Source organism: Osmerus mordax, chromosome 12 (genome assembly GCF_038355195.1).
Source record: "Osmerus mordax isolate fOsmMor3 chromosome 12, fOsmMor3.pri, whole genome shotgun sequence".
Classification (NCBI taxonomy): Eukaryota; Metazoa; Chordata; class Actinopteri; order Osmeriformes; family Osmeridae; genus Osmerus; species Osmerus mordax.
The window spans coordinates 11109907-11135930 of NC_090061.1; the positions used below are offsets into that span (position 1 = coordinate 11109907).

The 26024-nt window shown below is 42.6% G+C and overlaps 3 protein-coding genes across 3 annotated transcripts; all 3 read right to left on the reverse strand.

Annotated features, from left to right (window-relative positions):
- Window positions 1-2822: 2822 nt before the first annotated feature.
- smyd5 (SMYD family member 5) lies at window positions 2823-9421 on the reverse strand. Its single transcript, XM_067247559.1, has 13 exons — window positions 9329-9421; window positions 8718-8826; window positions 8425-8564; window positions 8149-8270; window positions 7982-8051; window positions 7562-7666; window positions 7311-7373; window positions 7131-7201; window positions 6869-6975; window positions 6576-6632; window positions 6345-6439; window positions 5823-5893; window positions 2823-5079 (listed from the first exon to the last, which is right to left on the reverse strand). Exons 1-13 carry the CDS (start codon window positions 9419-9421, stop codon window positions 4938-4940), a joined length of 1245 nt encoding a protein of 414 aa, XP_067103660.1. The 3' UTR covers window positions 2823-4937.
- A 258-nt stretch (window positions 9422-9679) lies between these two features.
- sfxn5b (sideroflexin 5b) lies at window positions 9680-15520 on the reverse strand. Its single transcript, XM_067247562.1, has 14 exons — window positions 15464-15520; window positions 13098-13166; window positions 12904-12981; window positions 12777-12803; window positions 12609-12663; window positions 12481-12506; window positions 12218-12271; window positions 12026-12082; window positions 11709-11774; window positions 11501-11591; window positions 11289-11404; window positions 11009-11094; window positions 10698-10815; window positions 9680-10535 (listed from the first exon to the last, which is right to left on the reverse strand). The coding sequence occupies exons 1-14, from the start codon at window positions 15518-15520 to the stop codon at window positions 10458-10460; spliced, it is 978 nt and encodes a 325-aa protein (XP_067103663.1). The 3' UTR covers window positions 9680-10457.
- A 1013-nt stretch (window positions 15521-16533) lies between these two features.
- rab11fip5b (RAB11 family interacting protein 5b (class I)) lies at window positions 16534-25703 on the reverse strand. The gene is made up of 6 exons (XM_067247944.1): window positions 25324-25703; window positions 22787-23316; window positions 22061-22667; window positions 19083-21557; window positions 18229-18382; window positions 16534-18100 (listed from the first exon to the last, which is right to left on the reverse strand). The coding sequence occupies exons 1-6, from the start codon at window positions 25701-25703 to the stop codon at window positions 17840-17842; spliced, it is 4407 nt and encodes a 1468-aa protein (XP_067104045.1). The 3' UTR covers window positions 16534-17839.
- Between the last annotated feature and the right edge of the window lie 321 nt (window positions 25704-26024).

Below are 26024 nucleotides of genomic sequence, written 5' to 3' on the forward strand. Positions count from 1 at the left end.
TAGAAATGTGTTTTATCATGCAATATGCTGGTATAAGGACACTTGGATTGGCTGAAGTATTCTGATTCATTGATGTCTTATTATGAACTTTCAAGTCTACATGTAGAGACAGTGTATTTTGCAGGGGACAAATTTGCTGAACTAAGAGATACTCAAAACTATCAATTAATCCGGAAAATGTTGCCTGATGAAAACATATTTTGACAATCATCCAGTATCAGTATTCAATTATTTGTTTCAAGATAAAAATAAACACTCCAATATTTGTTGGGCTCACTGGAGTTCAAAGACGATCGTTCTAAATTTTAATTAATTCAATTTTAGCTCAAACAACAGCATCACCTTGTATATGACGAACAGAATGTGAAACAGCTCACCCCAGAATGTGAGGAACCTCTTGATATTTAGAAAGGCCTGATCTACCTCAGCAATCTTGCATGCCTGTTAAAAATTCAGACTACGAGCATTACTAGACACAATTGGATACTGTTCCTTCTTTTGTATACCAAACTTTAAAATGCCACAACTCAAAGAAAGCATCAGCCTCATCCAAGAAGGACTTGCTAAATGTCCCACAGAAGAGAATTTGAAATTGAGATAGTAAGAGATAAAGCTGAATAGCAAGAGTGTTTCAAAAGCCTCATTTGCAGTCCATGAGTCAGACCACAGAGTCTCAATGGGACCGCCAACCGCCTGGCTCGGCCTTAGAGGAAGAATGCATCTGTACATCAATGCTTTGCTTCGTACTCGTAAAAAATAGTATGATGGGTTTGTTTGGATTGTCCACAGCTCCGAATTAAATAGGGTTGAAGAAATATGAAAAATGTCAACATGTTCCAAAGGTTTCAAACCACAAGAGAACATAATAGACATAAATGTGTCAAGCGGAGCTGGAATAATCGGCGGCCAGCATCGGACGGGTACCCAGAAAAATACAAACTCCCATTATTTAACAGTAGGCCTAACATACTTGTAAGTGTATCCCACTCAGAGTATTAACATAATTAGAAAATATGTTCTCTGTCAACACAGATGTTGGATAACCACTGTCTACGTCATTGTTCTCCATCCCTCGATCAGGTCACACCTGGAATCCATGTAGCCCAGTGTGTATTTAGAGTGCAGTTTTGACAGAACTTCACATTACAAACTCATTGTGGCATGCTACTGTAGGCTAGATGTCTTTTACAACGCTTGATTGGCAATTTCTGTGATTAACAGCACAATCCCTCGAGTTCCACTCCATTGGGTCGGAGAGCGCAATAAGATTTATATGACGCCGTTTCTGTCTTGGGAGTTTTTTTTCTTGAAGATTAATGTAAGATAATTGGGCAGCTCACACACTTTCCACAATACAAAAGCCTACTCCGAATAACTTTATAGCAGATATGACTCCCCGACAAATCTTCAACTGTTCTGACCCTACCAAGAAATCCTTTGGGGGAAACCTGCAGCCTTTAGCGTGGGAATTACGAAGGTTCAATGTGGCTTTACAAGTGTGTGTGAGTTACTCGACCTCCTTCAGGTTGGCGTATGAGCTGAAATGTCCGTCTATTACTTAACCTTGGAGTAGGCTCTCCAAGGACCCGAGGGCAGCCATGGTATCTGTTGCCGTAACCAATCTGGACGGCACTAATGTTGATTGTAAATTGTTTCCATATGGTACCCATTCGAAGCGCAATGACTCTTTTTGGTCACAAATCGGCATCCGTCTCAACACGTATTGTCAATCAGGAGAAAGGCGATAGGCCAGGGGATAGTGCAGTCGATAGTGTTTCGGTTGCACTAAGGAGCAGAAGCAAGCATGTTTTAAAAACACATATATAACATAAACAGAATTATTGGATGGACCATGTTCGTTCCATCATCACAGAAACGTGTGCAAATGTCAGTTAAAACGGATAAATAAATTGTACTATTATAATCATAATGCTGGTAATGTATTTTTTAAGTTATGTACATATGGAATTTGGCAACATATCCAGTTACCTGTTCAACTCAGAAGCCATCTATGAATATTTTATAAGGTACAAGGGAAGTATATTATAAATCAGTGAGAATATTACACATTGGCATTGATGTTTTATCAGATCATATTTTAAATCATGAGATGCAAATGTAATTTGTACTCTTCCACCTGCAATGCTTGGCAAAGATGATTATGTGGCCACTTCGATCTCTTCCCTATCTCACTGTTAAATGCAAATTGTGAACATTCTGGCCTTGCTTACACAGAATAAAGGACCCTCTGAGTTATAAGTTCTCTTCATTTACACACCCACCCCCCTCTTCCCTCCATCCCCCACTTCAACCCACATCCTGCCCCTTCTATCTTCAATTGAGTCACTCAATCTGGCCCCCTCCTCATGGGGCGGGTTCTTTGACCTCCACACTTTCTCTACATGAAGGGACAGTGCTGTATTGTGTGGCATATGTGTGTGTGTGTATGCGAGAGCGAGAGACTGCACTCGACCCCTACAATGGACCAAAAGTGGACTGTTCCGCAAAAGCCTAAATTCCAGAGCTTCAGAGGTCCAGCAGCGATGCTGGCTGGAGCACAGAGGATGAGGGCCAACAGGGGACAAACTTGACTGTAGAATGTGTCCTGAGGTCCAGAGGTTCACGCTGTCAAGGGTCCCAAGTGTGGGCTTGAGTTCACTCATTGAAATAATGTGCTCCCTTTCATCTAAACTGAACTAATTTCAAAGAGGAAATAAACCGACACAGGAAAATGTATGTTTCTATGATGGTGATGATATTTTTAGAGTGACGAGCAGAATTAGAAAGTATATTGTTTGTTCTTATAAAGTTATAAACGTACATACACGTATGTCATTTATTTCTGTAGGGCAGTGGTCAGTCCACACAACATACAAGATGTAGGTTACAGATGTTTGAAGATGTTAGCTGTTCTTAGCCACACACATTTTGTATAAATAGCCTACATCAAAATCAAGGTCATGCAAAGAGTGAGCTGTCAAAGAAATTAAACATTAATATAAAAAAGCTCTACCAATTAAAGCTGCTAGCAGCATTGAGCTTGAATGTTTTGAAGCTTGGGGAACTGGTGGTTTCAGGTCAAGATATCAGTGCAAATAATCACACCCATTAAGGCTACATAAAAAGCCTTAGGTCAAATAAAATGGATTACATGAATTACTGGAAAATAGTTTCATTCATATAGCATTTTGTTTTCATGTGCACATTTTTTTTAATAACGGGTTAATTGATACAAGATGAAAATGCTGTTTTCTAGAGATGAAATACACTAAAGGTTTTCTAGTCCTTTTCGTCAAATGTATGAGCTGCACTGTTAGCTGAAAGCGCAATTCTTAATAAGAAATGAGAGACTCAAGTGTTATGTGAAGCACAGAAACAAGTGCACAACACCAGGCAACTTTAACCTCAACTCCAGGCTAAGAACATAATATTGAGGGCAGCCTGAAAAAATTTAAGATTTTCCATTTAGTCCACATGAATGCTCAGTTGCATGCTCATTAAACAAACATTGTGTGCACGGCTCCTGCATCTTGCATGACACAGATATTCACAGATCTAAGTGTGCTATAGCGCCTCTATGGTGTGCAATTTGGAGGTTAATGGGTCTCACATATCCGCATATGCTATGCCAATATTACCATATTGTAACCAGTCCAGGAGGAGAACGCTTGGTTAATTTGCAGAGAACCATTTTTGGCATATTTGTTCCTTGTAATGCAAAGAACATTGTAGCATAATCAGAACTTCCGGGTAAGCAGGTCAGTAGGGAAAAACTCCTTTCAGTTTGTTGCTTATTATAGTGCCACATAGGGGCCAATTAGTGCCTTATCCTATGAGTATGTAACGCTGGTCTGCATACACCTGGCCACCTTGTTTGGCATCTCCAGAACCCATTATGGCAGCGCTATTAGCCTCCAACAGGCAAAATAATAAGAATTCTAAAATAATCCTAGGAATTTTAATCAGGTCCGAGCAACGAAGTACCAAAGATAATTAGACTTGCTGGAAAACAAGTTTCAAGGTAGATTAGGACAAAAACTGCCAGCAGAGAAAGCTTACACAGTAAAATAAATCGTCTAATCCAGAATCTAAATCGAGCTAACACAGATTGTACATTTGAATGGTTTATTCCAGAGAAGTAAAAATGACAATGACTAGGATCCTCGTATTAACTGTTGCTTTAACACTGCTGATTGTGTGACTTCAAAGGCAACATTCTCATGCACCAGTGCCCCGACTGCCAACTGAGATAATTGAGGTCTGCCATGTTTGTGTACTAACAAAACACTGGCTTGGAAATTACAGACATTGCTATTGTGTTGATTTGTACTGGCAGAATTCACCATTTCCCTCATGTGGAACAGTGACAAAGTTATCCTAAATAAAGGGCAAATGCCACAGATAAAACCTCTCCCACTGTGGGTGATGCCTGGGCTTCAGCTTACCACAAAGTTCATTATCATATGAAAATAAAGGAACCATATTGGACTTTGGCTACTCAGTTCCATTTACATGTGTAAACACTCATCATTGGCCGCCATCCTGCAGATTTGACTCATTACTTGTACGATTAGCTACTCTTAGAACAGAACATGTATACTTCTCAGAATAGTGGACTCATTGCTTGTACGCTCACTTATGAGTCTAAGAGGTATTAAACAGATGAACGAGAAGCATAAGTGAGCAATATCTCCTCCATGTGAATTAAGAGGTGGGGCAGGCATAATCACAACAGCTTTTAGAGGTAAATCCTTTGTGCAAGAATTGACTGAAACATTCTTGAGGAAAAATATCATGATACTATCTAATGTCCACATGTTTGGTGTCATATATGAAAGTTATTCTTTGATGACGGATGTCTCTGTCTTACAGCTGTACAGCGTGGTGATAACAGGTGAGAGGGAGGGAACATGAATCCACAAAGCCTGACTTTTTCATCAGACGTCCGTCATCTCGTCCTCCATCTCGTCTCCCTCCGTCTCCCCCTCGGCCTCCCCCTCCCCCTCATCCGATGTCAGATCCAGCTCATCCATCTGGGAGACACACTTTGGACACGCGCAGACAAACAGGTAGTTCTCCCTGGAAAAAGAATAATGGCGTTACATCACTCATATGGCTTCGTGTCTCGTTTCAAACCAAGATTGTCAGAGTGAGAGTGAGAGTGAGAGTGAGAGTGAGAGTGAGAGTGAGAGTGAGAGTGAGAGTGAGAGTGAGAGTGAGAGTGAGAGTGAGAGTGAGAGTGAGAGTGAGAGTGAGAGTGAGAGTGAGAGTGAGAGTGAGAGTGAGAGAGAGAGAGAGAGAGAGAGAGAGAGAGAGAGAGAGAGAGAGAGAGAGAGAGAGAGAGAGAGAGAGAGAGAGAGAGAGAGAGAGAAAAAGAGTGAACAGTTGTACATGTTCCTTCTGCGTCTTGGCCTATGATGGTCATTGTGACCATCATAGGTCTACTGTGGGTGTGAGTAGTCAGTAACACGTAGAGTGAGAGCGATCTCTTTATTCCCTCTACAGTACCGAGGTTGCACTTGCAGCGTTTCAAGGTGAAGCGTATTTCTCTTTTTTCATTCCTTTCCTTCTTCAATAGGACACAACAAATATGAATCCTAACTAGGCAGCAAAACAAACTAGCCTGCAGTGTAAAGGTGTAAATCAATAGAGGATTGACAGCTTCCTGATCAATGGTAAGCGAAGGCTCGGACCTAACCACTGGTAACACTGGTCGAGGATTGCCTATTATAGTCTGGGATGCTGTCCATCGATCTACACTGAATTGAGGACAGTTTGATTCTGTCGAAGGCATACAGACACTGGGGATTACAAATGTTTACCTCAGAATTTTGTGGCGGCTATGCCGGCTCCGGTCTCGCTGACAGCAGTCTAGGTAACTGATACAGATCTCCTGGAAAAGCAAAAAGAAAACAGGAAAAATATTGTTTGTGGAGGACCACATTTACTTCTAAAAAGAAACTCCATTATCTTGTTCCTCGAGTTAGACGTCTAATCTCCTCCAACAATCTTTAAAACAACTTCCTACATAGCTCAAATGCTATTGGTTTTCATTCTACCATGTGTCTCTTTTGGCTCTGTAGTAAACCACTGTAAAGCCCTGCAGTTTCAGCCAAAACCCAAAGGCGTCCGATCAAGATCTCTGCAGTGTCATTTATGTTACTGTAACAGGAGGATGAAGGCCTTCTCAATCTCTCTGACAGGCTGACAAAACCATTCCGGTCCACACAGTCTCAACCTCCTAATGGTGTCTGACAACAGAGCACACAGGGTCAGGCAGGATGTTCTCTCCAATCCAGCCACAACCATAATGAATCGTCCACTACCCAGCATCCTCCACTCACCTCTCCAGGGCTGATGTCACTGAGGGCACTGAGATGAAGCAGGAAGTTGTTGTCTGGAAATGATGCCTCTGTGTTGGGTATGCAGCTATGGTTACCTGTGGCAGCAGATTTATTATAAAGTTTTACATTAATGGTCATTTTATAGGTACGGCCTTTTGAGGACTAGAATATCTTGGTAGTTAAATGGACTGTGATAATTATGAATTGTAAAAATCAGAAAGCCAAACTCACAGGAGCTTTGAAGTAGGAAGAGTCCAGAGCCCTCACAGTTCAGAAAGTCCCCAGTCTCTACAAGGACAAAGAAAGAGACACCAGATTAGCATTAACATTTAATATATTTCCTTGGACTCTTCCTGAACGCAAGAACTACCCATGGTAATTCACATTTAATCATGAAAACACGATCTCCATCAGCAGTTTGGAAACATGGATTTAACCCACAAATCGTATTATACCATTATCAGTTCCACAATACTAATATCTCTGCAGGACACAGTCTCTGAGAGATGGGAGATAATTGTGACCTTTCTCTATGTCCTTGTACAGTTGGTCAATGAAGGCATCCAATTGCTCCCTCTGCTGGCCAGGCAGCTCCAATGCATCACATGCATGAACCCATCGACTCAAGGAGCTGAGAGAAATGCCAAGAACCATTCATTAATATCCACTACCTTAGCAAATATTCATTCAAATACAAATACAAAAGAAACAGCTCTGATTATATTCAATAATAACTTGTGGTTTATTTAATCATGTTTAATAATCAGGTGTCATGGAGGAGTGTACCTGGTGCCGATGCCCTGTCCGTTGGTCCCCACCAGAGAGAAGAGAGAGAGGAAGCCCTCAGGAGTGAACCACTGAAACCCAAACAGATTCATTCATTTTGACAGGCCTCCCTGGGCGGAGCCTCACCAGGCCTCATCAGTATACAAGTTCCAAGCAAATTCTCTTGTGTCACACACTTACCCGATTGAGATGAGCATCATAAAGAGCTGCTGTAAACAGTTTTTGTAACAAGGCCAACTGTCCCTACAGAGACAACAAACAGCGTCAGGAAGGTAGAATACCAGACACCATTCCATCTAACTGAACTGGGTCAACTGTGTCATGCACAAGAATCACTGTGGAGGAAAGATGAACTATGGTCTCTCTTGTCTTTTTACTAGTATGATACTAAATATGCAGGCACATTTTCATATGATCGAAGCTAAGCTTACTTTGAATTTATCTCCCAGCAGCTTGTGGGCAATCTCTTCTTCTTCGTTGGCTGCACGGCTGCAGAATTGAGAGAACAGCTGTTGCCAGCGCCCTTTGTCTTGGGCCTGTTTAGCACACACACAAACATTAGCATACAACACTTTGCTCACTAGACTGCTAAATATAGAATAAAATAAGGAACTTCAATCTTTTCACTGCTAAATAATTCCACCCATTAGTGTCTCTCTGGACTATTAAATTGTATCTTTGCAATTTTATATTGTAAAGTAAAATTGATTTGCATCTGCTAAATGAATACAATTTTAATTGAATGCATCTCAATTACGGTCATTAGTGTCTCATTAACGTTGTATATCAACCCAAACAAAGGAAGAAACAGTACGCTCATAAACAGGTACGGTTGAAGTTGAGGGACTCACCTGCTTGACAGTGGCGACCATCTTGGCCATGAGCATAATGCTGGAGGTCTCTGGAGGGTAGTGCATACTCCTTGAAAAACAGAGGGAGTGATATCACCACAATGACAAAGCACAAACATCACCATGCATTGTAAAGAGATAGGTATAGACACACTGTACTCTCTCACCTCCATGCATCCTGTAGTTTGTTGATGGGGTGGTCGGTAGCCTCGTGAGAGGGGCCCAAACACAGAGCCCGGTGGTACTGATCTGCTGCAGTCTGACGGCACTCTGCACTACAGTACATTACCTGCAGGGGGAGCCAAAACCCCATTAACGCCTTTAAAGAAATTCAGCTGGTTCAGCTAGGGGTTCAGGTCATGCAGCCTATTAATACCAAACTACAATGTAATATGGGGGTGATTGGATTAAATAAATGAGCAGTAATTTTCAGGGACTCTAACCTGACATTGAGTGCAGGCTTGGTGGGCCTCCGGCCGTACTTGGCACAGCTCAGGGTGGGGCAGGCTGAGCCCAGGAATACCAGTGAGTCTGCGTGCATTCTCCTCAGCTGTCTCCAGGGACCGCAAGCAGTACTCACACGCTGGAGACCCAGCAACAAAGAGATAGAAGGAGACAGGTGACAAAAACTTTAGACAATTCAATTGTATGACAGCGTGAAACTGTCATCCTTTATTTTAGATTACAAGACATAACATGCTATGTAAAAAAAAAAAAAAGAGCAAAAGATTCTAACCTTTGTATTTGTACAAAGCATTCCACAGGAACTGGGAGCAAACTAGAGGCCTCTCAATGAAGATGGTATCTCCCTTTTTGATGTTTTTCTTTGCAAATAAGCCTTTTCCCTAAAAAAAATAAAATAATACATGTTGCTATTTCACAGTTTTTTGCTGTGTCACAAGGTGCTAAAGAGTTTTCTTTAAGGATTCGTATTATTCGTGCACATCCCAACCATCGTCAATTCACCAGGATGCATTTAACCAACTCTGTAGCTGCAGTGTCACCATTACTAGTTGCAATGTCTGGGAAGTTCTGTTTCTAGTTAACTAGTTAGCTATATGTGCAACAGTATCTACTTAAATAGTTGGATTGCAATGTTACAATATTTTGCAACAGCATTTGTAATGCAGAGTAACAGCAATATTTGGGTATCACTTTATTGCCAATACAAGCAGCGTGGCAGTCTAAGTAGCTGTAGCTAGCACAGTGAAGTCAGTGCTCAGTCTGTGAACTGCTATCAATGCAGTCAGTCTGACAGCTCGTTTGGTGTGCTTGGCACCAAAACACAACGTGAGCACAAATTATTTATTGACGGACAACTCAAACTAGCCCCTGTGTAATTATTACCTTGATCTTGTCGATGAATCTGACTTCTACACAATTGCTAACTTTGCCGGGGTCCACGCACAGGGAAAAAATGTCATCCTGGGGAGCAGCCATCTTCAAAATAACCTTTCCCCTATGAACTCTCACTGACGTTGATGTAAAGACAAGAACTATATCGACCTCTAGCGGGTGAAAGTAATACCTACCACATACAGTATAGCTGTGGGTGTGCTTGGAGAGTTCATCTTTTAATTGTATTTGTACTTTTAATTCTTTGGGATTTCACATAATATAGTTTTTATGTCATTTGAAGCATTACATCTTGCTGTTAAATATAATAAACATATACTTTATTTGTATTATCATTCATATAATATTAATAAAGTTTTATTTATGGTATAGCAAACATTTCAGCAATACATTTTGAGTAGCAGAAAGTCTATTCACAATGTTAAATGGATCACAACAGTTGTTATTATTATGATATAATATAATGTTAGTACAACATGTTCAGGCAATAGTACTGTTGCAAAGCATTTCACTGTACAAAAGTCAGTCACTCAAAAGTTCAACAGTCAGCCAGTACTGTTATTGCAATTATCCTGAAGGAATGTATTAAAACGGAATGTGTAAAAACATTTATTGTGAAAATTGGTCCTTTAAAAATCTGACTTAAGATTAGACCCTGTTACCATTTTGCTATCACCATTAATTAGTAGAAGCTCTTTCACAGTATATCTTACTACCTTATACATCTGTATAACCATGACTATCGACTACCAAAATGTCTCTTGAATTGATTTAATTGCACCACTGATTCAAACCCCTAGTGGTACAGTACATGAAGCAGCTTCACATGATTTTCCCTAGTCATATTATATTACTTCAATAGACATACTATGTTTTTCTCCTCCCTTTTTTTACATTAAACTTTATGTAATATATTCGATTAAAACCATTGCTTAATACTTAATAATCTAGTCCATGCTATATTAATGCAGCAGAAGGAGCTTGGTGCCGTGGGCAGTTTTCCTGGGGGGAAGAGACCCACACAGAGACCGTGACAACTGTACACAGAGTCGTCCCATCTGCATCCCAGTTCTGCTGCGTCCTCCTCGACGGCTCCCACCCCGCCCCGAGGGATCATGCATCACAAGCCCTTGTTGTAGGTCACCACCTTGCTTTCTGTTGCCATGGCAATCTCCGGCTCAAGGTGAGACACCTCAATCTGTGCAAGGGATGTTAGATTAGCACACAGCGCTAGCAATACTCCCTCCGCTAGTTCCTGGGTAGTTTTTCACCATCTCTGTAGACTGGAACATGACGGGATGAGATGTCAAGCTACGTGTTACGCCAAGTGGAAACCCTGCTGAGGCAAGCAGCGTCATACCTGGGACATCTGGGGGAAGAGGCTGATGGCCAGGGGCAAGGAGAGGCTGAAGGTAGCCAGGCACACCAGGCTGTGGATGGGCAACAACAACCTCCGATTGCTCTGCAGGACTGGGAGTCTAAAGGAAACGCAGATAAAAACGAATGTTAGCAGGCACACAAGATAGGTTACAAGGTTAACAAGGCGGTTTCACGCCTCCCAGACATGCTGTACTGTACACAGAGTTTTGAATCTTTGAAAAGGAGGACTCTGTAATATAATACAGTATGTTACATTTCATTATATTTGTGACCCTGTTATGAAATACATACCTTTCTAGGTAGGACATAATGATTGGGGGGAGGACAAAGATTGGCATAGGAAGCACCACTCGTGTAAAGGCTGTCTCCATAATTGCCTGGAGGAAAAAGAGGAATATTGTGCACACGCTTCAGTTCCCATTTTGCAATATGTTGGATTCAATTTCCCATCCCAGAATATTCCATGGATTCAGACAAATGTGAGATGAGTACAACAAATCAAATCAGAAAGCTGCTCAAATTTGTTTTTGTTTTTGTTTTCTGAACAGAGGTCTCAGAGCTTGTCACTTACATGCTTGGCGGCGATCTTGGAGGAGCCCACCACATTACCATTGCAGTCCAGCACATCAATGCCCTCCGACAGCTCATTGTGTCTCATGAGACCCACGTTGCATATGTTGGCACTGGCTGAGAACAGAGGGAAGACAAATGACAGTACTCTTTTATGAAGAACATAGCAACTCATGCAGTACCTCGCTACAGGTTCCTGAATACAGTACATACCCACAGCTGGAAAAGGAACAAGTCTTTGAATGATCATTCGTGTTGCAGGGCTCAACTTGTTGGCTTTCTGAATGAGTACATTCAATCCCACCTGAAAATACATACCACATTGTCAGTGACAAAGGCATGTGTTATTAGCATGTAAAAAACTGTTTAATGTAAACATGACAAGGCTTTTCTTGATAGATATGTTTTATCAAAGACTCACAGCAATAGAGACGGCACTAGTCACAGCTCCAGTGTATCCTTGCATGAACTTGGACGTCGGCGTGGGCTGTGTGGATATTACATTGAATCAAATTGAATTACAAAAGAAGCATCCAGGGTTGGTCAACCTGATCTCTGCCAGCCTGACTGTGCATCCATTCAAACACATTACATATGTCACGCTCAATATCCTCTACTTCAGACCACGCAGAGATGCCTGTTACCATGAAAACGGTGTGTGTTCAGTGGACTCAGATGTAATTATGTTTAATAGGACACGAGTATCCACAATCTCTCGTTAGGCTCACAGTACTGTACCTTGGTAGCATTGCGATTTGCGTAGTTGACACAGGCATTGTGGCTCTGGTTCAGCCACTGAAAAGAGAACAAACACACTGTCCTTCAGTCAACAATCAATCTGGCTAAATGGGCATTGAGAATATGGCCAATAGTCTGCGTATTGAAAACATGGGACACAAATGGTTGAAATGCTCCCACTCATGGCTTTACCTGCCAGATAATGGTGGACACCACAGTCTGATTTGGGAGAAGAAGGCCGATGACCTGGGTGAAACCAGGAAGTCAGAGATTATTGGATAAGCTATATCCAACATCACTGGTTCCATACGCCAGTCATTTATGACAGTGTGTTCTTGGCAATGATTACACCAGATGGAGAGTTACAGGACATACAGTAACCACCTTCAGGGAAAAGGTTGAATATTGTATGCAGATACACATGAAGCTACAATATGATTTACTTTGGGACTTACAATTGGTGTTCCAAATGGGACATATCCTGTGCAATGCAAAAAAAAACTACAATCAGCACAAAAATAAAAAATAAAACGCAAAACTGAAGAAGCGTAATTCTGTCAAAGATCTTCATCTGAAGTCATACCTGACATTCTGAATGGCATGAAGATCTTCTCTCCTGTGTCAGGATGAATGATAGCCTGCATTTAGATAGATTTGTGACATCATCGTGATGCAGCCAAGAGGAGTGTGTATGGAACTGAACACAGTTAGACAGGACTGGACATTCTGTTGCAAACCTGCAACAACTTACCTGCTTAATTTTTTGTGCTTCCCATAGCTGTGGATTCAAAACATTCCAAAATATCAGTGTGTTAAACTCATACGGTATGTGTAACAACAATTTGTTTATTTTTTCATGATACCATAAGAGATTTCACCTGTACATCTGACACTCCTGGCGGAACAGTCCCATGTTTGAAATCATCGAGCAGTTTCACACACTCTCCCAGTCGTCTCTACAGGGACAACAGTGGATTGCAAAAAATGGTAAGCTTGTACCAGACAAGATCTGTCCTGAAACTGAAACAATGAATTTGGAATTCTGTCAATGTTTAGGCCTATTATATTTTACCTCAGAAACAAAAAGAGTTCTGGGGTCAATGATGTCCACCACGTGTCTCAGACGACCAAAGAACGAACTCTGGGGGAGAGAGAGGAACTGGTTAAGAATGGTTAAACATCTCTTTTTCTTCAGTCAATGAACAACACATACACACTGAGGGAAGATCTCAGGGACAGGGGAAAGCAGAGGGAAACAAAACATATTTGGTTCATTCAATATTCAATTGATTTATTAACACCTCAGTTCATATGACTTGATGTGGACTGAGCACAAGTGTTTCTGCAACACTGTACTCGATCGTATTGTTTTAAGGTAAAATGTTTCATTCAATATTTGGTAAAGGCAAAGTAAGACTGCCAGTGCGTGAACTGACTTCTGAGAAAAATCCCAGGAACACCTCACAGAGTGCGAGTTTCTCCTCTGTGAGTTTGGCTCCTGAATGGAAATGTTGGTCAAGCATTCTGTTTTTCTACCCCCTCACAATTTAGATGGGGATGCCAGCTGAACACTGAGAGCCAACAGTTTTAAAAGCCCTGATGGTGGTGTATGCCAAGAGTATCTGGCAAACCAGATGGACTGAAACATGCCAGCTTCAATCAGATGCCTCAGAGCCATTTCTCACTCTTGAGGGGCAGGCGATGACAGAGAGGACAAAGGAGAGCAAGATTCAACAACCATGTTTTAATCTGTGAACCAATGAAACTCTGTCTCTCAACCCTACTGTATGCATGGAAATGTGAAGACATACTGTACACTTTACATCTGAAGAATTTGGTCTTTTCTGTAGCATTTTGTATATCATTACCTAAGGTCCTGTGTGTGTGTGTGTGTGTGTGTGTGTGTGTGTGTGTGTCTGTGTGTGTGTGTTGCTTTTGCAGGGCTGGGATAGAGGCAGACTCCATATGAGAAGACTGTTTTAATTATGCATGTGTTTCAGCTCTCAAGAGAATACACAAATTCACATACACACATTCTCTCTCTCTCTCTCTCTCTCTCTCTCTCTCTCTCTCTCTCACACACACACAAACACACACACACACACAGTTAGCAGAGATTTATGCTGATTCAAGTGCTGGCCTAATTTTAACTGCCTTGAAACAACACATTGAAAATGACACTGAATACGTATCTAATTCAGCACCGTGGAAGAGAAAAGTTTTTGGAATAATAAACACAAACATTTCTGCAATATGACATAATCATATTACATATAGCTCCTGATGTAGTGCACTAACATTTAAGAGCAGTAATTGAAAGGTATTTTAGTTATTAAAATCAATGCAAATTAAGTTGGTCACAGCATCACTTTCAGTATTAAGGTTTACACAGACGTATTTAGGCATCTGGGAAATGTGCAACATCCTGTGGGAACTGCTCTCATAATTTGTCAGTAAAGAAGAGACTGTTCCTGAAAGAAGGCCTCAGAAGTGTTATCCTTTTAAGCCTTGTTATAATTGCTGTGATGCAGGAGACAAGGACACATCCAAAACTATGGTGACTAATTAACACAAATCTTCGGACTTTGCCTCAACAAGTTAAGAATTCCAATTGTGTTGGAAGGGACTTCAGACATTTTAATTTAATTAGTTAAGAGCTGTCATAAACGTTTCCCTGCGAACAGACCGTAGCATTGTGAGCCAATATGAAGGTCACACGATCTCTCTAAGATGACCATGGCAAATGTATGACTCTGGATGCAAACTTGATGAATGAGATAAGGATAGACAGCTATTATTCCTACATACTTATTCCTCCTGAACACATTCTATGGTGATGACCCAGATTTTGACAAGCTACACTGTAACTAACTTTAAATGCATAGTAATAGCAGATTCCACAAAGATTATTTGACCAATTATCTTATCAATGTGTTGGGTATCTGCATGTCATAATAAAGGAGCAAGTAATGCCGTCGTCGATTTAGGTTTTTCGTCATGCAAAAGTCACAAAGAAAAACCAAACTCTCACATTTGCATTGGGTGCAGAAATTGTATATTTGATAGGGCCTAATACATGTTGGTTATTTAAATGTGTGCAAAATGTTACAACAATCTGCTGTCGGATAGTTGCTGAGGTGTGAACATCATGCAGGTCCCGCTAAGAGACACGTCTAAACTTATCATCTCCATCACTTGATATTCGGTACCCGATAGGCTCTTTTTTTTTGAGAGACTAGTAAAGATTTTGACAAGACAAAGAAAACACAATAGCTTACAAGACAATCGAGAATCAGAACTTTCGCTGCAAAAGTATCAGCAGCCATTCTTTGCACTCCCTGGGATGGGGCGTATCACTGAAATATGTTAGTTTTCTTTGCACCCGAAAAAGGACAAATAAAAAACATTCCGAAAAAAAACTCAACATAAATGCTTTACCTGATCATACCGAGGTCTACCCAGCTGGAAAGCAGGACAGGTTGCGGATTCCGCCATGACAGCGAACAAGTATTATTTATTAATGAACTAAATCATGAGACGGGGTTTTGATTAGAAAGAACTCCAGTGTGAAAGTGGTCGCGAAGCAATCAGTCGCGACGTCCGACGGGATGTGTAGTTTTTGTTTTGAAGACTTAAACAGCTAAAGTTAAACGAGATGACTACACATCCCAAATCGATAACCTGCGAAAAGGAATTGCATACAGATTCCGTATGAGGCTACCATCTGAAAAATTGCAGATGTGAATCCAATATTCTCCCAAGACTTCGCTGACCCATTTTGTTTAGCTGCCAAGTGCAGCGTTGGTTGAATGTAGATCACTCAGTAAATGACTAACATTCAAAGAGGTTGTTCATGAAATACTATGGCCACCAGCTGTGGCCCCTGAAAAGCTTGTATTGCAAGACAGACTCCTCCCCTAAGATATACATCTTTAAGACAAAATTACTTTAATGGATGTGAAATAACAGGGAAATAGCCTACTAATTAACCGCATCAGGAATTGGATCTGCAAGTGTTTTGCACAGGATAGCCTAGTGCACGCTTTATTCCGATTTTAGAACACAATTTGTAATTAAACCCCTAAATTATATCAACCTTTACACAGTTCCGAATCCACTTTGGTTATACATAAACTGGAAAACCATCCTTTTATGGGCAGAAGAAGATAGTAAACTGATCTACTTTTGATTAATGTCAAACCTGTCGTAATTTAAAATAGGCCTACTTAAATTATGAAGCTTGTTTGATGTGACCAACGGATCCAACAACAATGTTAAGAAGCGCGCTTTGAGATTAATTTCTAATGACAAATTATATATTATAAAATGTGCATTGTGCATAATGCACGAGCAACAAAGGCCAGTAGTGCTCTCTAGTGGATCGCAAATTATTCAGTAATATATATTTTTTTATCGTTTTTTGTTGTTGTTTTTTTGTCTATCTGCTGTTTGAGTCTTGGCTACAGAAGAATTGTAATGTGTATTTTTCTTTATTTGAATGTACAGGATGTTACAGTGCAGAGGTCAAGTAAAGCATTTACATTAGCTACAGTATTGCATCTAGAAAGTGCACCACACAATAGCATGAAACAGTACAAGTAAGGTCATATGGAATAATATGACTGTAGCCTATATAAATTAATTCTCCACCCCAAATATCTTGCTGAAAATGTTTTAATATTTTTCAGCACTTAGCCTACATAATCTTTTTAAGTGCAAAGTAGTAAATTCAAAATCATAAATAAAAAATAAATAAAAAGCAATACCGAAAAGTAAACAGGAAAGTATCTTTGACAATCAAATGTTAAATATAACTTGATTTTGGCTTATGAAGCAGTGGAAGCAGCTATTGTTGTCAGTATGATTTATCCATATCAATATGGAAAATCTTACTTTGTTTATTATCATCTGTTCACCAACCTTTTTAATGACTAGTTAGAAAATGTGAAACTTGGTTCTTTCAATTTAAACAAACTGATGCTCTGTGGAACTCCAAACTTTTCTTTGCAGCCAAGTGGTATTTCATGCCACAGAGTAACCAAACATGATACTGTCCTTACTACTGCCATATAGTTACTTCTATAGTTACTTCAATTTTTTCTGAACTTTGGAAGTGCCATACACAGCATATTTAAAAGTTGTAATTTAACATCAAGATTGTTTGTGGTACTTGTACGCTCATGAGATGGACTTATCAACATTCCTGGTGTTAAATGAACACTTTATCATTGGCTGTGTATGATTCATTACCGTTTAACTGATGTAATTAATTATTAAAGTTGCATTATTAAAAAAGAAGACAGTTATATTGCTCTATTGCTGATGAATGCAGTCTTAATCATTCTAATGCAGAAGATTTGCCAAAAGCTGTGTAAGCTCACACTCCATAGCAAGTGAGTGTGGTTTCTGTATAGATTTTGTTTAGTTTTCATATTTTTGCATCCTCATCCTATCAAATTTGTATAATATGAAGCATGCATATCGGGTAATACTGTGTCTACATAAACCGGGCAGTATCAGCAGTGAAAAGACCTGGATGGGTTTTGAGATCACGTTGGTTTAGTTTAGTTGTGTTTGACTACACCTGCCCAAGAGCATTGCTTCCCAAATTCTGTTTATGCTTATCAATCCATCAGAAAAACTCCTGGACCTTTCATATGTGAGCTTTTACTGACTCAGCAAAACCATCTTCACAGCTGGAAAACAATCACTGTAACCTAGGGAAAAAAATTACAGTCCAACATCTGAGAAACACTGCTCTAGAGTAAACTGATAATCAGAGCGCGTCAACACACCAACACACACACGCAGGTGTCACTTGTGTCTGGAGCGCACTTGGAGCAGTGTGGGAGTCTGCTCCATGATCTGCACCAACAGCCTGTCAATGTAGTCCTCCAAGTCGCGCACCTGGGCCTTCACCTTCTTCAGCTCGGCCTCACGTTTCTCCAACAATGCTCCCTGCTGTTGGGAAGCTGCCTGCTGCTTCTCCATGTCCATCTCTTGCTGCAGCAGAAGGGCGATCAACTCCATGTTGGTCAGGTGTTGGTACTGGGCAGAGTTGTCCACTAACGCCTCCTGCCAAGAGATAGAGGGAGAATGGGGGGATACACAAAGGCAGAGGTGGGTAGGAGGTTCATGAGATGTTATGACACATTGATGATACTTTCCCTTTTGAGCCGGAGTGGAGGTTCGGCATGTCCTACCTGAGCTTTCTCAGCCTGGGTTCCTGTCGGCTGGGCAGAGCGTCCTGGGTGGATGGTGGACTTGAGCTTCTCCAGGACCGAGCGGCCCTCTCTCTTCTCCTCTCTCTTCTCCCCCTGGCTGGTTGAGGTGGTCAGGGGTTTCACTGGATGGGGGCTAGAGAGGAACCAGGGTGGCAGCAAAGAAGAGTGTGAGGTTAACAGGAGGATCAATATTCATTGTAGTGCTGTATTAATGTGTGTTGCAAGGGCAACTAATATATTTCTTAGGGTATCCAATACTGACTCGTCAAAAAATACTGATATAAGGCTATAGACTGTACACTTAATAAAAGGTATATGTTTAGTTTATTTTCCGTACAATTCATGGAACATAATTTCATGCCACTGACAGAGTAAGGGAAGACATTTCCAGATAGCTTTCAATAGCAGATGGTTGATAATGACAGCACTGATAATTATGGTAGCTGTGCCATTTACATGTAAATGGCACAGCTACCATGTTGAATGCAACAGATGTACATGACGATAACAAAAACACAGATGATCGATGGTTAACATAAAAGAATGAAAGAATGTAAAACATGCAGGTATTGCAGTTTCCAACATAAGCAAGTGAAATTGGTTGGGAAGTTAAAGGAAACAGAGTATATCTTGTATAAACACAGATAAAATCCACTTTTTGTTTCAGCATTTGAGTATAAAAGCCAAATAATCAGTAAGGTAATCAGTAAGTTAGGTTAATGTACCCAAGATGGCTCCTACTGTGGGTTAGTTGACAACAATCTGGCAACCCACATGGGTATGGTCTAAAGAGGGGTTGAGTGGGTACACTCTGCAGAGCTGAAGTGTCTCACCTGCTCTCCTGATGGGGCAGGCTGCTAGCTGGTTGTGTCTCCTCAGGCAAAAGTGTGTGCCGTGCATCGACCTGGGACTGGGCAGTAGTGCAGGAGGAGGAGGAGTAGGGGGCCACAACCAGGGTGGCACTAGCTCCAGGATTGGGCCTCAGTGTGGGGGGATGCAAGATGGGGCAAGTGGCAAGGGTGAGGGGTATGTTAGCCTGGTCATTAGTGCCATCTGCCAGGGAAGGGGCGGAGGAGAGGTCCGAAGCACAGGGATTGGAGACATGCACAAAGGCACCAAGCCTTGACTTAGCAGGACTTTTCAATTTTGGAGCTACTTTGGCATGAAGGTCTTCAAAGCTTATTTCTCCCATTTGCTTTGAGGGAGAATGTCCTAGCTTAGTGTTTAGTTCATTGCAGTCGATCTGCTCTCTGTTTAGACCATTTACCCTGATGTTTATTTCTTTATCTGGAGACACTGGGGAGGAAAGAGAAGATCTTGTAGGTTGATATGAGAAGGGTCCTTCACTGCTTTCCATGATTTGTTGAACCAGAGAAGATGATTCATCAAAATCGCTCTTTCTTCCTCCTCCCCGAGGAGTTTTTGGACTGCCATTGCCATGGAGCTCACGTATCATCCCCTTAAGACTCTTCCGTGCGCTGACGACCTGTGGTGAAGACTCACTGCTTACAGGCTTGTATGGTGGATTGCCATTCCAATCAAGTGAAGACGGTGTTTCCTTAAAATCAATGCTTTCTTTAAGAAAGACATTACTTGATTGAACCTCTTGTTTCAAATCACAAGCGCTTTCATCCTTCAGGACATCTATAGAGTCTGTGGACATACACATTGGTGTTCCCAGTTCGCAACCTCCATAAAGACAGTTTTCTTGGCAAACAGCGGAAACTTTCAGTTGCTTACTAATCGGTGAATTCATTTCAAAGGCTGAGTTGATATCTGTGAGGCTAGGCCTTTTTAAAGTGAACCTATCCTCTGAAGTTGCCATCACCCCGTCGTGGTACAGGGCTAGAGGTGAATCAGCAGATGGTGGAGGTAAAATACCACCCAGACCTTTTAGAGAGTTGCCTATTTCAGATGGAGACGAACCATCGGAATCAATAAAGCTAAAATCAGAATTACTAATGTTCTTATTCAGATCTTCCAAGGTTAGTAAGGGTGACTGGTTATTGTTTATAGATATGGGTTCATCTGGGTGAGTGGAAGAAGGCTCCACTTTTGGTTCTTGTATAGTACAAACAACATCATGTATCTGGATGTTTGATTTGGGAATTTTTGGGGATGACATGCTCAGTAGGTCAGCTACTGACATGTCGCCATCAAGAAGCATTTTAGGTCCAGCTAGATCTGTACTTTCAGAATGAGGAGCTTTTGAAATGGTCTGTTTTCTAACACCCTCGTCTGAATGTTTTACATCTGTCTCCTCATGGTTGACCATGACATCAGGTTCACAAAAATCTTGCTCAGTGAATATCCCCCTCCAGCTTTCAGCTTCATCTTCTAACGGTTCATATTTAAACTTGGTGAACTGGTCTTCATCCATAAACAGGGGAGGGGACATTGGCAGGTTTGCCTTGGGTTGGGAGTGATCAGTGTGAGACAGTGATGTCTCACTGCTGAGGTGAAGCTCTGTGGAGAGGCTAGGAGTATTTCGCTTGCGGTCTCCATCTCTAGCGTGCTGAAGGGAGGCAGCGCCGGTCTGAGACAAAAGGCAGGCCTCTTTGTGGACGGCAAGCTCTTGACCTCTATGTAACCAGCTTTCAGAATATATGTCATTAACTGCAGTTCTAATGGGTCTCCTTGGGGGCAATGGTGGAGGATCTTCTTCAGGCATCTCCATCTCATCAATCGGCTGAATGGAGTGATTGTCCACAGGTGGAGTGATTCTTCTTTGAGCTTGTGAAGGGGGCTTTGAAGAGTTCTGGGTAGGATTCAGCCGGCTAGAGGCAAAAGCATCGAATGACTCGTCCAGTTCACCACCACTTTCCGACATGGAACGAGGATTAAAGGGATTGGGAGGGTTGGATGCAGCTGCTTTTGGGAGCAAAGCAGGAAGGGACATCTGCCTGGCAACAGCCCTGGGACGCTCTCGCCTGATGGCGGCCATTTTTCTTTGCATGGCGTCATGTGTTGCAGGGCTGGGGATGTGGGGCCGAGAGGGCGAAGCTGTGGAATGACAGAGGGGTGAGGCGGTGGAGCGGCAAGCGAGAGGAGGGGACCTTTGTGTCTCTTCAGCTATGAGCTCCTCAAAAAAGGGGTTACACTGCATACGAGGCAGGAAGGGGTTGGAGGGGGAGACGGGTGTTGTGGGAGGGGAGGGGGTGAAGGGGTTGGTGGGATGACCACTGTCGGGTGAGGTGCGACCAGTGGAGCAGGCGGAGGGGGACGAGCACTGGGGAGGAATGGGGGAGCGAGGGGGGAGGGGAGGGGGTACATCTGAGCTGCTTTCTACCTTAGGAGAAACTTCCAGCCTGTGGAGGGAAGGCACAAGTAGTCCTCTTAGTTAATCCTGTGCCAGTTGACCATTTAATATATAGGGAACACAAACTGAAAATGGCCACCCAGAAGCTTGACAATAAGGTGGTTCAATATGGGAGATGTTTTGTCTGCAATACTGTATGTGACTACACTCACTGTTTTCAGAAAGCAGCTTTAACGGTATATGTTGACTTAGCAAAACCAAAACAACAATGGGATTGTGGAAATAGAAATAAAAAGCAATAAAAATACCCAAGCCTGGCTGTAAACTCACTGTCTGAAACGGTCGGTAGACAGCGTGGGGATGATGAGAGAGGAAAGTAAAATGGAGGATGATTTAATTCTCATTTCAAAATTATAGGGGGCAGCAAAGACACTGAACACAGGGAAACAAAGCCTTAAAGTAAATCGATTAGAAGCTCTGTAGGCGACAGAAACACAGCCCTGTGAAGCCCTGGAGACCCAGGGACACAGGACTGGCTTGACCCTCACTCACCTTGGCTTGTTCGGGGATTCCCCGGAGCCAAACCACCCCCTGAGTCTCCCCTCAGGAGCTGGCTGGCTCAGGTCTGATTTGGAAGGAAGCGAATCGCTCCTCCCTCCAGAGAACAAGGTCTTCCTCTGCTTCTTCCCTTTGTCTGCTGAGTCAGTGGCGGCGGTCAACAGAATGGGCGTCGCCGCCTGTACCGGCCGACCGGTCGTCCGGGCGCTCTGGACCAGGGCCACCTCAGCATCAGCCTCCTTGTCCTCCTCTTTCTGCTCCTTCTTCCCCTTGTCAAAGGACCAGCGTCGGCCCTCCCTTGGGGAGCCCTTGTCATCGCTTCGCTTTGTGAGGTTCTGCAGGGAGCGGGAGAGGGGGGAACACTTCTCCAGTAAGACCAGCTTGGAGGGGAGGGTGCCTGAGCTCCGCTGAGGAGTCACGGGCTCCGAGTAGACATGGCTGCCGTTGATGCACAGTGAAGATTGTGAGAGGGTCATGCCCTGGCCCTTCAGGGACTCTACAGCGGGGCATGGCCTAGGCAGGGGAGTGTTGATGTTACCGGCCTCATCGCTGAACGCTCGCTTGTGGGTCAGTATCTTTGGAGAGGTTTGTGACGTCAGCACTGTTGGAGGGGAAGTAAGTGGGTTGAGAATGTGAGGAAATTGACATACGAGATAAAAAATTTTTAAACTGTGCTACTCTTTGTGTCACACACAAACATAGGAGGGATCTCTGACCCACCTTTCTTTGCTAGTTCCATTTCTCCATTCTGAGTGTCCTCCTTGACTTTGCTACGGTAGATCGGGGAGCTGGGGGGGTTTGCCAGCAGGTCCAGACATGGAGGGGGGCCGGGAGTGTCACTGGCCATGGATGACACGCTGTTCTCAGAGGCCAGCGAAGAGCACGACCTGGTGTCCGAAGACCTCCGCAGTCTTCCCTTGAAGAAATCCTTCATTTTACTCCTCTTCTCCTCCGTCACCACCTCTCCAACTCCAGGGTCCTCCTCACCGCCCCCCTCTCCAAAAGGCTGGCCCAGCCCCCCCGACAAGGCAGCGAAGCGCCCGGGAACGATGGCCGAGGACGACTCCACATCACCCCTCTTCCTACCCGTCACGCGGTCCTTGAGCTTGCCGAAGGCTGAGCGAGGCTTGTCCTTCATGGTGAGGTCGAACATGCTGGCGGTCATGTTGTTACGGGTGAACTGGGCCGTCACCTGGAGCTCCCCACGTTCCTTCTCCTTCCGCCCGGCCTTGGAGTTGAGTCTGAGCCACCTGGAGGCACATTGAGGGAAGACTGGGAGTAAACATCCAGACCCGGCGTTCACATGCCTTTTCCTTGCGTAAACACATTCAATACATACTTTCTCTGTAATAGTAGAGCTTTAAAAACCAAACAGAGAGCGAAAGTTAGATGTTTTGTCTGACCATACTGCCACAGAGAGAAAAACAAAGAAATCCCCCAAAGATCGTTTTCAGTGTTTTGTTTGGCAGCTGCTTGCAATATTACATAACTGAATAGTAGCCAGATAAATGGGGTGGGGGGGGGGGGCATCGTGATTTGACCATCATGTATACGTATGACCGTAAACTATTTCTTAAGCGCTCTTAGGGGAGAACTAAATTGAATTCCGAAAAGGTCCTCTACTGGATAAAGAAGTTCTGAAGGCCGCACCTAGGAAATCCTCCCACTGCATCTGTTCTCTCACCCCTTGAAAAAGGACCAGAAACATGTGTTCTGGATCCAAAACAAATGTGTGCTATTCCATGTGAGTTCCTCTGCTCTTTGCTTGGGGAGAGGAGAGAGCAGAAGGCCCTCAATTAAAGCCAGCTGTGTGGTGTTGCCTTACTTGACTATGGAAATTGCCTGATACTACTGAAACGGTCCTTTGAATCCAACACATTCACCTGGGACTCAACACACTTGTAAGACACTTTTGTTTTGTAGATCCATCAGAAGTTTTACACAGGGTTATGAAGAGTCAATTAACATTAGGTGAATACACTGGAAGTGACTCATTTCAGACCCTATGTATTATCACTTTTCAAGTTTTTGTGTTTTAATTTATGTATTTCTAGTATGTATTCACAGATACTGTTTTTAGGTCCATTCAGGTCCTTCATTTCTACTGGACATGATTCTCCTGCTGTGTAAAAAATTAAAATAGGATGTTTCATGCAGAAAGCTGCTTGATGTTCTCCGACAAAATGGTACGGTAGCTGATTGGGCATGATGTGGCAAGATACTGTACAAGACCATTCATTTGGACTGAGTGGAATTTTCCTGTCTTCTCTGTCACACGTTCAGGTAGAGCAAATGCTTCTGCTAGGCTCCTGACTGGAACCAAGAGGAGAGACAGGGTTTGTCATGTAATGATGTATCTTCACTGGCTGCCTGTTCAATACAAAATTCTATTTAAGGTTTTATTACATTTACAAGGTATTGCTTGGCACCAGATTACATTCCTGAGCTTATTTCTTTGTATGAGACCCATAGGCCATTAAGGTCTTCAAATAGTCTGCTTTTAATAGTCTGTTCCCAATTCCCCTTTGAAATCAAAGGGTGACGTGCCTGTTCAGTTGCAGCCCCACGGCACAGGAAAAAGTATTCTGCTCCATATCAGATTCTCTCCCACTTTATGTTTTTAAATCTTATCTTAAAACCCCCTTATTCTCCCTAAACTATGTAAGCATTGCAAAGTTATCCTTTTTCTCTGTATGTGTGTATGTGTCCTTTCAATAAATGTGCCTTTTGGGGCCTTATTTTACCTTGTACAGCACTTTGACAAATACTGGTTGTTCTTAAATGTGCTATAGAAATAATTTGACTGGACTTTGAAGTACTATCTCAAGGATAAGGTTCACAACGCGATAGCTGCATCGTTGATACTGAGGGGTTGAGAGCCAGAGCAGAGTGCTCTGTAATGATGACAAGGGAAAACAGGCCTTCATCTTACATCAAGCATGAGTTGCTCTTCATCTGAAGACGCTGACACTTGTAAACACTGAACATGACGTCATTCCCTGGATTTGTTGTGCGGCCATCCAGTGTTCAATGTGCAATTTGTGTCTGCTGAGGTTCTATCTTCTACATGAAGTTCAATCTTCCCTGATTGAAACTTCACTACTTCTAATCCCCCACAACCATAGCATCTCGTACCAGCGGCAACATCTGTCAATCATGGAACATATTTTTTGTTTTGACTTATGCAGACCACGTTAATATAATTAATTTGTCATTAAATGAATATACCCATAATGAATGATGAGAAATCAACCTACTCATCTCTAGGACACATTCCGTCATGAAATATCTTATCCAGAGGGATGATAGCTTGACCAAGAAACACATCAAGGCCGATCAGCACCCGGTGCATGACAGTAAGGACCAAGTCACCGCTCCCCGGAGGAAAGGAGCTCCGTCCACCATGCTCCAAAATACCGGGGAGAAGTTCGAAACAGCATTCCTCATTCCATTCAGGCATTGCCGCCTTCTCGACCAAGCCGGTTGTGTACTTCTCCTTCCCTACCTGAATGATAGTATAAACATAACGACTCCCATGCTTGCCCTTCGTTCGCAATCCCTTTGCACGGAGGACAGTGACATTCACATGCGTGGGGACCCATCTCTGGTCATCGTCCAAATCTATAAGTGACATCATCTTGTACCACAATAGTGGAAGATCGTGATACGTAGAAGTCCTAAATATTCGCGATCAAAATGTTGTAGTCTTTCCCGATCTGTCAATTGCGCAATGAGTACAATGTCGTCGGCTCTCTCTGAGCCTGGGTGTACCGTTACTTGCTGCGTTTGCAAACAGACGCAGAACCTCTGCAGAATTTTCTCCAAAATCCACGCACTCCGTCTCCGTCTCAAGTGCGTCTCGAAGGTCTGTTCGAATAAGATCAGGGTATCTTTCGCATGAGGAACACGCATGCCATCCCTAAACCAGATTACTCGGTGGCTAATCAAGTTTAGCGTT